This window comes from Martes martes (genome assembly GCF_963455335.1).
Source record: "Martes martes genome assembly, chromosome: 1".
Lineage (NCBI taxonomy): Eukaryota > Metazoa > Chordata > Mammalia > Carnivora > Mustelidae > Martes > Martes martes.
The window spans coordinates 117,987,498-118,000,756 of NC_137888.1; the positions used below are offsets into that span (position 1 = coordinate 117,987,498).

At 45.0% G+C, this 13,259-nt stretch overlaps 1 protein-coding gene across 1 annotated transcript in view; it reads left to right on the forward strand.

Annotated features, from left to right (window-relative positions):
• The window catches only part of ITGB5 (integrin subunit beta 5), a 113,431-nt gene that overhangs the window by 19,705 nt on the left and 80,467 nt on the right, over positions 1 to 13,259 (forward strand). The window contains exon 3 of the mRNA XM_080796275.1: positions 2,542 to 2,746. Coding sequence (XP_080652401.1) covers positions 2,542 to 2,746 — 205 coding nt within the window. The remainder of the gene's footprint in view (positions 1 to 2,541; positions 2,747 to 13,259) is intronic.

Here is a 13,259-nt window from a genome sequence, read left to right on the forward strand (position 1 = left end):
TGTGGCTGTCTGATTTCTTCAGGTCTGGCAAGGGTGACCTGGGCTTTAAGTCTCCTGGTGATCTCAGCTGTGCGTCTTCCCTAGCCAGCAGGTGGCCCCGTACAAGTTCTCCATCAAGGACTGCTCGTGTCTGTCAAAGACCCCTTAGAGCGGGATGACTGGGAAGCTTGGGTGAAGTTCACTGCTAGTGCAGGTGTCCGGGTGGTATGGTGTGATCTCGATGAATGAATTGCCAAGGCTGTGGATTAAGAATCATACCACTACCTGCTGCATAGAGGGAAGCAGGTTGGCTCTGTGACCTGGTCTGTTCCAGAATGCAAGCTGCTCCAGACCAGTGGGAGGGGTGTCGGGTTCCCATCACTTCAGGGGCACCACAGATGCTTTCATGGCCAACCTGGAGGCAGAGTTTTGCACTGGAGTGCTCAAGACACTGTACCTTGACTACCAGAACTGGGCCAAGCACAACCAGCTCCTCAGAATTGGGGGAGCTGGCAGCAAGGACCAAGATGCCAGAGGCCAGCAAGAAATTCATGAGCAGGCGAGCCCCTTCCAGCTCTGGACAGCCAGGTGGACCTCCGCTGCAGGTGGCTCAAGACAGCAGACCGCTACTGTGGGGCCGTCAGAAGTTACTCCTTCATCCCTTGGCTTTCTCACTACTTTATTAGAATTTCTACATCAGAGTCATGCTTGTCCGTTTGGAACCCAGTTTGGAAAGCCTAGCTTTGAAATCTTGTATCATTTCAAGGATAATCATTTTTAGCTGGAATAATTATTTTCTCACCTGATCCACAAGTGTCTGGAGACACTTAGACTTATGACACCATCCCTGAGGTTGACAGGCAAGATCTCCAGGGGCTCAGTATATCAAAACAAACAAACAAATAAATAAAATTCGATTATAAAATAAACAACAACAACAAACATCACAGAGGTCCAGAACAACACACCTTGTTTCACTTATATAAAAACACTGCAAATTCTTCTTGACTTCTTGGTGTTGAATCTTGTGAAGGCTCGAATATAGAGGTTGGCTAGCCCTGGAACCTCGACCATGGTGAAGGGCGAGTCCCCTTTGTCTCTGTGCTTCTGCCAGCAGTCTGACTCCTAATACAGTGGGGAGGACGCTTGACGCAGCTGAGGCTTTCTGGCAAAATGTTACAGAGGCAAGAGGAAGAAATCAGCATCAGAACCCCTCCAGCTATCAACAGGGTGATCAGGGTCACCAGCACTGGCCTCCTGCCAGCTGGTGGAGGCGATCTGCTTTTCTGCATCCACCAGCGAGAGGGTGTTCGGAGAGCATCCTGGATTTGCTTTGCTGTTAAAAATTCCCTTACTGGAAAACAACCAATACTTACAAAGTACCATATTTTATAATAGAGTATATTATTTCGGTTTAAAGTGGATGGCCTAAAGTCCTGGTTGGGTCATCCTGATATCTAGCCTTCTCCTAAATCCAGCTTAAGAAAAGCAAGTTTTTTTCTTACCAATGTGGCTTTATTGTTCAAACTACAGTAAAGATAATAAAAGAAAAAATGTAATTTTAGTCCTTCTACACTAATGCCTCAACTGTCTTTATTTTTAAAAATTTTTGTTTTGAATCCTTATGTGGATACAATTTTATTTTCTGATCTTTCTTAGCATGTTTTGGACTTTCTTTTCAGTCTTCATAATTTTGAATGACCATGTCATCTACGGAGGTGATATACCATATTTTTCTTATAGTTGAGGGATTTATGTTTACAAGTTTATACTCAGTATGTATCTTATAGAGTTCCCCCCCCCCCTTTTTTGGAAAGATTTTATTTATTTATTTGACAGAGATGGAGACAGAGAGCATAAGCAGGCAGAGTGGCAAAGAGAGGGAGGAGCAGGCTCCCCACTGAGCAGGGAGCCTGATGTGGGGCTCGATCCCAGGACTCTGGGATCATGACCTGAGCCGAAGGCAGATACTTAGCGACTGAGCCACCCAAGCACCCTCCCCTCTCTTTTGATTGACTTCTAGTGATAGATTCCTGGGACTGGACCAGTGGGTCAAAGGGTGTGGTGTTTATTGCCCCGTTGTCTTGCAGAATGGGTGTGTAATGGGTGTGTAATGCCCCGTGCCTGCACAATAGATGAGTGGATGCCTCATAAGTTAACTCTTGACTGCCTGAATGGTGACTACTTGTCTACTTACATAGTATCTTTAAAACATTTTTAGTTGTGCAACGGGCCATGTCAGTTACTTTCCTCCCGCTAATTGTCCAGACAGGCCCATTTTTTTAGGAGAATTTTGATCATTAAAGTAACAGTGAAACCAAACCTTTTTATTATGCATTTACAGTTTGCAAAGGGCTTTTGTATCCAGTACCCTCATTAACCCTCGTAATCCTCAGCAAGTATTTGGGGTATGTGTGATCGGTTTCACCACTTTCCGACAATGAAAATGGAGTGTGGAGTGTTTCGGGTCCAGGCACTAGGTGCTGTTGGGTCCACTCCCTGAGGTGCTCTGGAAAGACAGCCTGACCATTCTCTGCCCTATTCCTTTGTTGCTGCATCTAGGACTTCGGCAGCCTGCGCTCCGTCACCTCCCGCTGTGACTTGAAGGCAAACCTGGCCAGAAACGGCTGCGGGGGTGAGTTTGAGAGCCCCGCCAGCAGCACCCAGGTCCTGCGGAGCCTGCCTCTCAGCAGCAAGGGCTCCAGTCCCGCCAGCTCAGATGTCATTCAGATGACGCCACAGAAGATTGCCCTGAACCTGCGGCCTGGTGAGCGCCATGAGGAGGGGGAGGCCTAATGATGGGCAGGTGAGCCGGGGCAGGCTGAGAGCTGAGCCCGCAGAGGGAAAGGGCAAGGCATCGCCCAGGCCCCGGGAGGCAGAGTAAGCACAAGGCCTCTGTGGACAGATCGGGATCTTTGCTATCTGTGTGATTGAAGTAAGATACATATAACATAAAATTGAGCATTTTAACCGTTTTAAGGTGTATAGTTCAATGGCATTAAATACGTTCACCATGTCTATCACCACTACCTGTCTCCAAAACTTTTTCATTATCCCAGTCTGAAACTGTGCCCATTAACACTCATTCTTTTTTTTTTTTTTTCTTCTAAATTCATTTGAAAGAGAGAGAGAAAGAGAGAGAAGCACATGGGGCGGGGGGGTGGGGCAGAGGGAGCAGGGGGAAGGGCAGGAGGAGAGGGAGAGAAGCAGACTCCCTGCCGAGCAGGAGCCCCATGATCCTGAGATCATGATCTGGGCCAAATGGACCAAAATCAAGGAAATCAAGAGGTGTAGGCTTAGCGGCTGGAGCCAGCCAGGTATCCCTGAACACTACTTCTAGCTTCTACGCCCATCCTCCCTCCTCCTACTACTACTACTCCTCCTACTTCTACTTTCTGCCATGATGAGTTTGACTACTCGGGGAGCCCATATAAGTGATAGTAATCGGATTCGTACAATACTTTCACTTTTGTGTCAGCCTTTTTTACTCAGAAATGTCTTCAAGGTTCATCCATGTTGTCGCATGTGTCAGATCTGCTTCCTCTTTAAGGCTGAATAAAACTCCCTTGTGTGTGTTTACTTTATTTTGTTGGTCCATTCATCCATCAGTGGACACTTGAGTTGTTGCTACTTTTTGGCTATTATGAATGACGTTATGGCCTTTCGTGGGAGGACACTGCTAGGTTTACTCCCTAGTTAACTTCTCAGGAAGGTGCTGCTTCCAGGAAAATGTATTTTTCCTTCTCAGCAAATTCCACTGGAGTCCATGGCATTCTGAAGGGACAAACTTTTAGAGCAGAGTTATTTTGTTTTATGACCCTAGAGCCCCTACAAGCCCTAGCATTGGTTGGGATATGAGGAAACTAACGGATTTTGTATACCTACTATGTGCTGAATGCCTGGCTTACTCCTAGGTAGCTAAGACCATTTTACATGATGAGTGACCTGCTCAAGTTCTGCCAGTTAGAAATGGTGACTCTGGGGGCACCTGGGTGGCTCAGTCAGTTGAGCGACTGCCTTCGGCTCAGGTCGTGATCCTGGAGTCCCAGGATCGAGTCCCGCATTGGGCTCCCTGCTCCAGGAGAGTCTGCTTCTCCCTCTGACCTCTCCCCTCTCAGGCTCTCTCTCATTCTATCGCTCTCAAATAAATAAATAAATAAATCTTTTTAAAAAAGAAAAAGAAAAAGAAATGGTGACTCTGATTCCACCCCAGCTCGTTGCAACAACAAAACTCATGACTTTTTCTAGTTCACCATGTTTTAAATATAATACTCTACATATTGGAATTGTGGTAAGGTCAAAAAGTGGATATGCATGTGCTTAAATTAGAAAGTATCACATTTTGAGGGAAGGTAGCCTATTTCCAAATTCCTTTGATTTTCCTCCTTTTCTTTTCTCTCATTGCCTAAGAAACCATTGGCAAAAACTACTCCCAGATGATTTATTTCGACCCCAAGGCCACTTGGAGCCAGTGGCAAGGTCACGGATGTGGTTGGCGGTCCTGGATTCTAGCGCTGACCCTGTCCCTAGCTGGGAGGGCCTGGGCAATTGACCCCACCCCTTCGCATCTCAAGGTCTTTGCCGCCTTCATTCCTTACAGCCACATTCAAAAGCTTAAATGAGACTTCTTGTATACATACACTTTAAAAAGTCAAAATTACCATTATTTTCAGAGACTAGTGGCCAAAGATGCAGATCCTGGAGTCAGCGAGGTCTAGGTTTGAATAGCCATTCTCAGTGTCTCAGAGACGGATTTCGCCCAACGCTGCCATCATAAGCGCTTAGTGATGCTTGTTGTTGATGTCTTCGTATATTTTAAACATGTTTTATTCTGGGGACACCTGGATGGCTCAGTCATTAAGCATCTGCCTTCAGCTCAGGTCATGATCCCAGGGTCGCTGGATTGAGCCCATATTGGGCTCCCTGCTCGGTGGGGAGCCTGCTTCTCCCTCTCCCACTCCTCTGTGTTTCCTCTTTTGTGTGCTCTCTCTCTCTGTCAAATAAATAAAAATCTTTAAAAAAATGTTTTATTCTGCTCATTGAATTGTCTTGGAAATAAAAACAAGGGGGCATCTGGGTGGCTCAGTGGGTTCAGCCTCTGCTTTCAGCTCGGGTCATGATCTCAGGGTGCTGGGATCGAGCCCCACATCGGGCTCTCTGCTCAGCGGGGAGCCTGCTTCTCCCCCCACCACCCCCCCCCGCCTGCCTCTCTGCCTACTTGTGATCTCTCTCTCTGTCAAATAAATAAATAAAATTAAAAAAAATAATAATGAAAAAATTTAAAAAAAAAGAAAGAAGAAACCAAAGGAGGTGTACGCAGCCGTGCTGTACAGAGAGGCACAAGCTACTGGATGGCCAGGGATTAGCACGGGGATTAGTTGAGGCTGCTATTTTTATAAATGGTCCACTGTAATGACACTTAGCCTTGTTGTTTGGTGAGCTCCCACACTGAGAGAGGGCAGAGCCCCTGCAAAGCTGTGTGACTGGGTAGAGAAGAGTCAGCTGAGCCTCTCTGTGGGCAGCTGCTTGGTGATGTCCTCTGGGTTAAGATAAGTCATCTTCATCCATGAAGACTGGCCTGGGGTCAGAGGCTGTGACCTAGAGGGGGATGTGGGAGTTGTGGCGGACGATTAAGGTATTAGAGCATTGTGTGGGATGAGAGTAGCTATCAATTAAAGTGAATGATGTTTCTTCTTTTGTATTTAATTACAGTGTAACAATAACTGAAAGTCTTGAGAGATCATCCACTTTCATGCAATGTTGCTTTTCATTTTTACTAGACTCTGTCTCTATTCACATGTTCAAAATTTTCATACATTCATATTGTATTTATAATCATACACTGTCTTCACTTAATCATTAACAAAGACCAAAATTCACACCGCCAACCAAGTTTATAGTTTCAGTCATCGTCAGCAGAGGTTTTTAACTTACATTTTTGAAACTCCTCATTTAGAATTGCTCTCAGCGCCTCTGATTTTCTGAGAAATACATTGTTTCAGGGTGGCAAATCCTTATCCTTTAGGGTGGATTTAGTTTAGGAAGGAGCTGGAGGTGACACCAAGTCAGACATGCCACAGTTTGAATTCTACTTAGAATCAGAATGAAGGTCACAGTCACACGTGAGGCAGAGAGACTGTTGTTTGATTTGATTTACCAGGGGGCTCTTTAAATAGCCTCCAACAAGGAGCTAAGGAAGGGAAGGCAGCCTCCTTGGGCTAAGTTCTCCTGGCATTAGACGTATGCACAATATTGATTTATGCCTGCAGTTTAATGTATGTTCACTTATAGAAGAAGGAAGTCAGCCTTATTTTGATATGCCTGTGGTGGTTGTTGGAAAGAGCTCTGAGTCATCATATATAGAAGAAAGGTTTCCTTTTGCCTATTGAATAGTCTGGAAATAAGAAACAAAAAAAGGGGCGTAAGTGGCTCTCCTGGACAGAGAGGCACAAACTACTGGATTGCCAGGGATGATTATGGGATTAGTTGAAGTTGCTAATTTTATAAGTCATATTTCCTGCTAAACATTATGATACAGTTTCTGGTATTAGAAATAAAATGGAAAGTATGGTCCTTTTTTTAAAAAATGATATATATTTTAAAGATTTTATCTATTTTTGCAAGAGAGAGAAAACTCGAGAGCACAAATGGGGTTGGGGGGAGGGGCAGAGGGAGAAGCAGGCTCCCTGCTGAGCAAGGAGCCCGAGGCAGGACCTGATGACCAGAACCCTGGGATCATGACCTGAGCCGAAGGCAGAAGCTTAACTGACTGAGCCCAGTGGTTTAAGCCCAGTATGATCCTATTTTTATATAAAATCATGATATGGGTGCTGTGTGTGAGCTCTCTGGTTGTGTGGAAGGTGTGATAAGAGAGCCAGTTTCTGGAAGGTCAGGGTGATGGAGATGTTGGCTACCCAGTTAAAATATGCCCAAACTGTGAGGATATTTGTAGAGCTGAAGACTTGGAGGAGATCTGATGAAAATAGGAATTCCTAAAGGTCTAGAGTCTTGTGAATCTCTTTGTCAAATGAATCTGTTTGTCACCTGAAGCCAATGAAGCCTCTTAAAATCTTGAAAATTTTAATTTTTTTAAAGAGACAAACCCCAGATATTTATTTGGGGAAGAGAATGTTATGTTGCAGTTAACAGCATTCGGTTTACCAAGTGCATAGTCAACCTCAAGGTAGTTACCCCTGACTCTGCAGAAGGCTTCAGATCTACGGGTTGGTTTTTCCAATATTGATTTCTAGAAATCCTTTTTTGTCTCCTCCCTTTCCCTGCTCCCCTATACTTCATAATAGATACTTGTTGAGCAAAATGTAACACTTCACCAGCCTTATACTAATGACTAATCAAAGATAAGCCTCAACATAATATGAGTGCTACTTCAAGAAAGCAAAGTTATTGTTCTAGGATAAGCCTGGGGAAAAAAGATTAATTTTGCTCTATGTGGAACTTTTTGTTTTGGTTTTCTTTCTTTCTTTCATTAGATGTGACTCACGTCCCATAGAAGTCACCATTTTATTTTTATTTATTATTTTTATTTTAAAAAAAATTTTATTTTTTAAGGTTTATTTATTTTTCTAGTGATCTCTATACCCAATGTGGGGCTCAAACTCATGACCCTGAAATCAAGAGTTACGTGGTATTCTTACTAAGCCAGCTAGGCGCCCCCAGTCACCATTTTTAAGTAAATAATTCAGTGGTTTGCAGTATATTTGCAACATTGTGCAGTCATCACCATTGTCTCATTCCAGAACATTTTCCTCACCTCAAAAAGAAACCCTGTATGCATTAACAGTCACTCCTTATCTTTTCCCTCCCGGCCACATTCAGTCCTAGGCAACCAGTAATCTACTTTCTATTTCCATGGTTATGTCTGGCTTCTTTCACTCTGCAGAATGTCTTCAGGATTCATTGATGTTGTAACACTTACCAAGACTTCCTTTTTATGGCCAAATAATATTCCTTTGTGTATGTATAGATATGCCGCATTTTTGCTGATGAATATTGGGGCTGTTTTCACTTTGGGGCAATCATGACTAATGCTACTGTGAACATTCATGCCCAAGTTTTTGTGCAGACATGTGTTTCCAATAATCTTGAGTATATAACTAGGAGTAGAATTGCTGGGTCATATGGTAATTCTATGTTTAACTTTTTGAGGAACTGCCAAACTTTAAGCAGGATTTTGTATAAACACAGGATCATGTTTTCCATTTTGTTTGCAATCCTGGAAACTGTATGTCAGGAAAACAATCTTAAAAAAAATTCTTAACAAAGGATACAAACTTTGGAATAAAGCTTATTGAAATGGTGAATAAAAGGCTAGCAGTGGTTTTGAAGCATTGGGACAGTTAGAAAGAGTTTACTTACGTCATTAATTTTCCTCCATCCTTTAGTTCATTGACTAGTAGCTTTGTATTTTCATATTAAGTGTTTTAATCTGAAATAATCGTGGGCTCACAAGAAATTGCAAATGTAATCGTGTGCTTGTATACCCCTCCTGGCTTTCCCTGGTAGTGTTACATAACTGAAGTGCATTACTCAAACCAGGAAATTGGCACTGGTACAGCCCTGTTAACTAACTTAGGGGACTGGTTGCTTTTGAGCCCTTTTCCCAGCCCTTATGTGTGCTACTTTTTATCCCGCTCCTCCCTGGCCCTACTTTGAGGTGCCAGTTACCTCACTTAGGTGTTGCTTCTGCCACCCAGAGAGACAGAATACATTCTTTATTATAAAATCTGAGAAAGATCTGATGGAGGCTGGATAAGAGAGGTTGGCTAACATACCGTGTTTGTGCCTTCCCCGGAACATTTGTAAATTGCAATCCTGACCCCCAATGTGATGGTATCAGGAGGCGTAGGGTCTTTGGGAGGTGATTAGGTCATGAGGGTGGAGCGCTCATGAATGGGATTAGTGCCATGAATTATAAACAGACCCCAGAGAGCTCCCTCCTCCCCTCAGCCATGTGAGGACACAGCAGGACGCCTGCAGTCTACAACCCAGGCCTGGCATTCCTAGTTTCCTAGTTCCCTTGGAAAAAACCAAAAAAACCCAAAACAAAACCCAGTCTTAGTCCATTTGGGCTACTCTAATAAGTACCCATAGACTGAGGGCTTATAAGCAACAGAAATTTCTCTCTCAGGGTCCTGAAGGCTCCAAGTCTAAGATCAGGGTGCAAGCCTGGTTGAGTTCTGGTTGAGAACCCTCTTCGGGGCAGACACTGGTAGAGGCCAGTTGTGTCTTCACATGGTTCCTTCCTTCGTTCCATCTGTCCAGAGTCAGAATTCTGCATTGAGGAGTGGGATACAGTAGGGCACACCAGCCTTGTCCTAGACCAGGGAGGCAATTCTTTTGTTCTAGGTCTGGATTTAATTCTGGGATACTAATTACCTTCCACTACAGTAAACAGAAGAGCTAGATGATAGTCCTAAGGTGTATATCTGGGCCCTAATTCCCTGTTCAGCTGCGATCCTTTTTTAATATAGTGGATTTTAATGTGCTTCTTCTTTCTTTCAGTTTTTGGCACAGAAAGGTAATTCTGAGGAATCAAAAACTACTTACATTTATTTGGGCACGGCAAGCATCTTTATCGATTGGAATACTACTTTGTCTGAACGTTTGGACAAAAATCAGTCTTAAAAATACCAGAAGTTCTTGGTGGAATTCCCTCCTTCACTCTCTCCTCCCTTTTTTTTTTTTTTAAAGATTTGTTTATTTGTTTATATGGGGGGAGGGGCAGAGGGAGAAGGAGAGAATCCTCAAGCAGACTCTTCCGCTTAGAGGGGAGCTCCATGCGGGGCTTGATCTCACCACGGCAAGATCATGACCCCTGCCTAAATCAAGGCTTGGCCAACCGACTAAGGCATCCAGGTGCCCTGACTCTCTCTCTCTTCACTTTTTTTTTTGTTTTCTTTTTTTAAAGATTTTATTCATTTATTTGACACAGAGAGAGATCACAAGTAGGCAGAGAGGCAGGCAGAGAGAGAGGGGGAAGCAGGCTCCCCACTGAACAGAGAGCCCCATGTGGGGCTCAATCCCAGGACCCTGAGACCATGACCTGAGCCGAAGGCAGAGGCTTAACCCATTGAGCCACCCAGGCGCCCCTCTCTCTTCACTTTTGATTGAAGGGAGGGCATAGAGAGAGAACAAACTTTAAAAATACATTTCAGGTGGTTGGCTGGGACATGCCTGCAGTAGGAGAACCGGAAGCAGGTGCTGACCCGCCACTGACAGTGAAGGTGACAAGGGCTCTGCTCTTTGCTGGACACGTGGAGGTGACATGTTTTGAGTTGGTGCAGAACCGCATAGCTGGCTGGACTTCCAGAGAGTGGCTGAGTGTGCCTGGTTCTCGAAGTGTGTCCAGAGATGGAAAGTGGGTTGCAGGCTTTCTCTCTGCACGTGGCGGTGGCCTCTCCTTCAGTCTGCTGACCTTGCTCATAGTGGGGCTGGGGCACTGCTGCTTAACTCCCACACTTAACACTCACGCTGAGACTTGGTCCAAGAATGTTGGCCCCTCCCAAATCTGCTGACAGAACATCCCGTTCTTGCCACGGCCCCCTGAGAAGTTTGTAGCATCTAAAATCAGGGATAGCTGAGGTAGCAGTAAACCCTCATTCCCAATGCTAATAACACCCTCCTTCTTACACCCTCCCCTTTCTGGAAAACTGGAAGAAATACTTTTGTTTAACATTGGCAGCCCCCTAATGGGAAGGGGTGTGTGTGTGCTTTTCAGTTTCTCTGAATTTGATTCTGAGAATCAAACTGATTCTCTGAATCAGTTTCTCTTAGAATTTGATGCCAAGAGCTTTCTCACTTCAGAGTAGATGCCTGCTGAGCACACACAGATGCGTGGTCCCACCTTGTTTCACTTTCTGGAAAATGTGGAGTTAAATGTAATGCCCAAAGCTATAGCTGTTCACACTCAAGTTTCTGGCAGAGTTTTCTGTCTCGCTTTTTATCCCTACAGGAAATTGCTTTAATAACTGACTTCTGGGGGGAACCCAGGTGGAAGTCTTCCTGGAGTAGAGGCATTTGTATGATGTTAGGATAGGTTGTCTTGTTTGATCCCCACAGTAATTAACATCCTCCCATTTTACCCATCTAGAAACTGAGACGCAAATTTAGAGGAGCCTGAAGTCTCCCAAAATCTTGGTGACAAGGTCTGAATTCCAGCTCAGCTCTCGTTCTCCAAGCCCAGTACCCTCTGCCCTCCCATAAGGGCCTCCCCAAGTCTGAGCCCGTTTCGGACTTCCTGGTCCTAAAGGGCTCATTAGTGCTGTGCTCACAGTCCACAAAAGTGGATTCTGGATAAAAGAAGATGTAGTTGGGAACTTTGGGGGAAGGGCAGAGGTGACAGAAAATGCAGAAGCCTCTCTGAAGAGGTCATGGGATTGGACAGAACACACGTGCATCACAGGCTCTGCCCATTGGGGGTCTGCGGTCTGCCTAAGCCAAGGCCAAGGAGGCACTCCCCTTCCCCAAGTTCTCCTCCCTCCTGCCCCTTCCCCACCGTGATGTGTCATCCAGGGCTGGGGGGTGCTCAGTGCTGGGACCTGCTCAGTCTTTCTGATGGGAACCAGAGGCAGACATTGCAGCCGTCCAGAATTCATTTTGGAAGAAATCTCCAGCATTCTTCTGCATGAGTCAGATTCTGATGGTTTTTAAAAATAGGCTCCTATCAACAGGCAACCCAAACTACGTCAGTCTCGAGGAAGCTAGAGTAGTACACGCAAAGACAGGTCCAGGGAAGCAGCCTCGGTGCTGTCACTCAGGCAACAAATAGTAATTATAATAATTATACTTCATTTATGCAGGCCTCTGCTGCTTACAAAACATGTTCTCCACATGAGCGCTTCATAGCCTTAATCAGGACTGTGCTGTTATTTCCATTGTATCCCCAAGGGCACCACGGCTCAGGTTGCACCCGTGGTCAAGGGACGGAGCTGGAACTTGGTCCTTTGAATCCCTATGGTCTAGTTAGTGCCACGTGCTTGTCTGGGGTGGGAGGAGGAGAGGGAGCAACAGGATTGGGGTCCCTGTCCTGCAAGTTTAAGAGGACTTCTGCTTGCTGCTGGTCAGCTTGAGGTGAGAGACGAGCTTCCCTGGGTGGTGACTGCCCACAGATCGGGCATGGACCCTCTGGGTAGGAAAGGCCGACTTCACTGTTGGACCTCTGAACACGGCGCATCTGTCCAGATTTCAAACGTGTGTACAGCTCTCCTGCCCAGAGAGTTGAAGGACATCTTGGTGCCTCCGAGAAACGAGTTAGCTCAAGGGCAGCTAGAACTACCTGGTATGATTGCTTCTGGAAGTTGGCTCTAAATGATGTGTTTTTAGAGCCTATGAAATGATTTAACATCATTATCCTGGCATGAGTCCCCTGGGTGTGGCGCTGACTTGGGCCTTCTGTAAGCCCTGGGAGGGCTGACATGGGCTTTTCTCTTCGTTTCTTTCCCTCTGAATTAATTCCTCCTTCTCTTTTGTGGAACCAAAATTATTTTCTCTTTTTTGTAGCTGGTAGACAAATATAGTAGTGTTCTTTTTTTTCTTTTTCTCTCTCTTTTCTCCCTTCATTCTGATGGTGCTAAAATTTGGAATCTGTCTTCCTGTATTTATACATATAATTTCTTTCTTTTTTTTTAAGATTTTATTTATTTATTTGACAAGATCACAAGTAGGCAGAGAGGCAGGCAGAGAGAGAGGAGGAAATAGGCTCCCTGCTGAGCTAAGAGCCCGATGCGGGGCTTGATCCCAGGACCCTGGGATCATGACCTGAGCCGAAGGCAGAGGCTTTAACCCACTGAGCCACCCAGGTGCCCGTATAAATATAATTTCTGATGACAATAATTTATGTCTGTGATATCCCAGTGTCAAATATGCCCAAGAACTAAATACTATTTTTTTTTAAAGATTTTATTTATTTATTTATTTGACAGACAGAGATCACAAGTAGGCAGAGAGGCAGGCAGAGAGAGATGAGGAAGTAGGCTCCCCGCGGAGCAGAGAGCCCGATGCGGGGCTCGATCCCAGGACCCTGGGATCATGACCCGAGCCGAAGGCAGAGGCTTTAACCCACTGAGCCACCCAGGCGCCCCTAAATACTATTGTTTATAAGTGGCTAGGGATATAGGAAAAAGTGAGAGAAGCATAAATATTTTTGCTCTTTGGGGTATGTTAAGTAATCGTGTGTCCCCACTCCCCCTTGCCTTGTATCTCTCTCTTCCCATCTTATTTCTTAGTCACTCATGCCCGTACCTCCTTTTGTTTATTCCCTC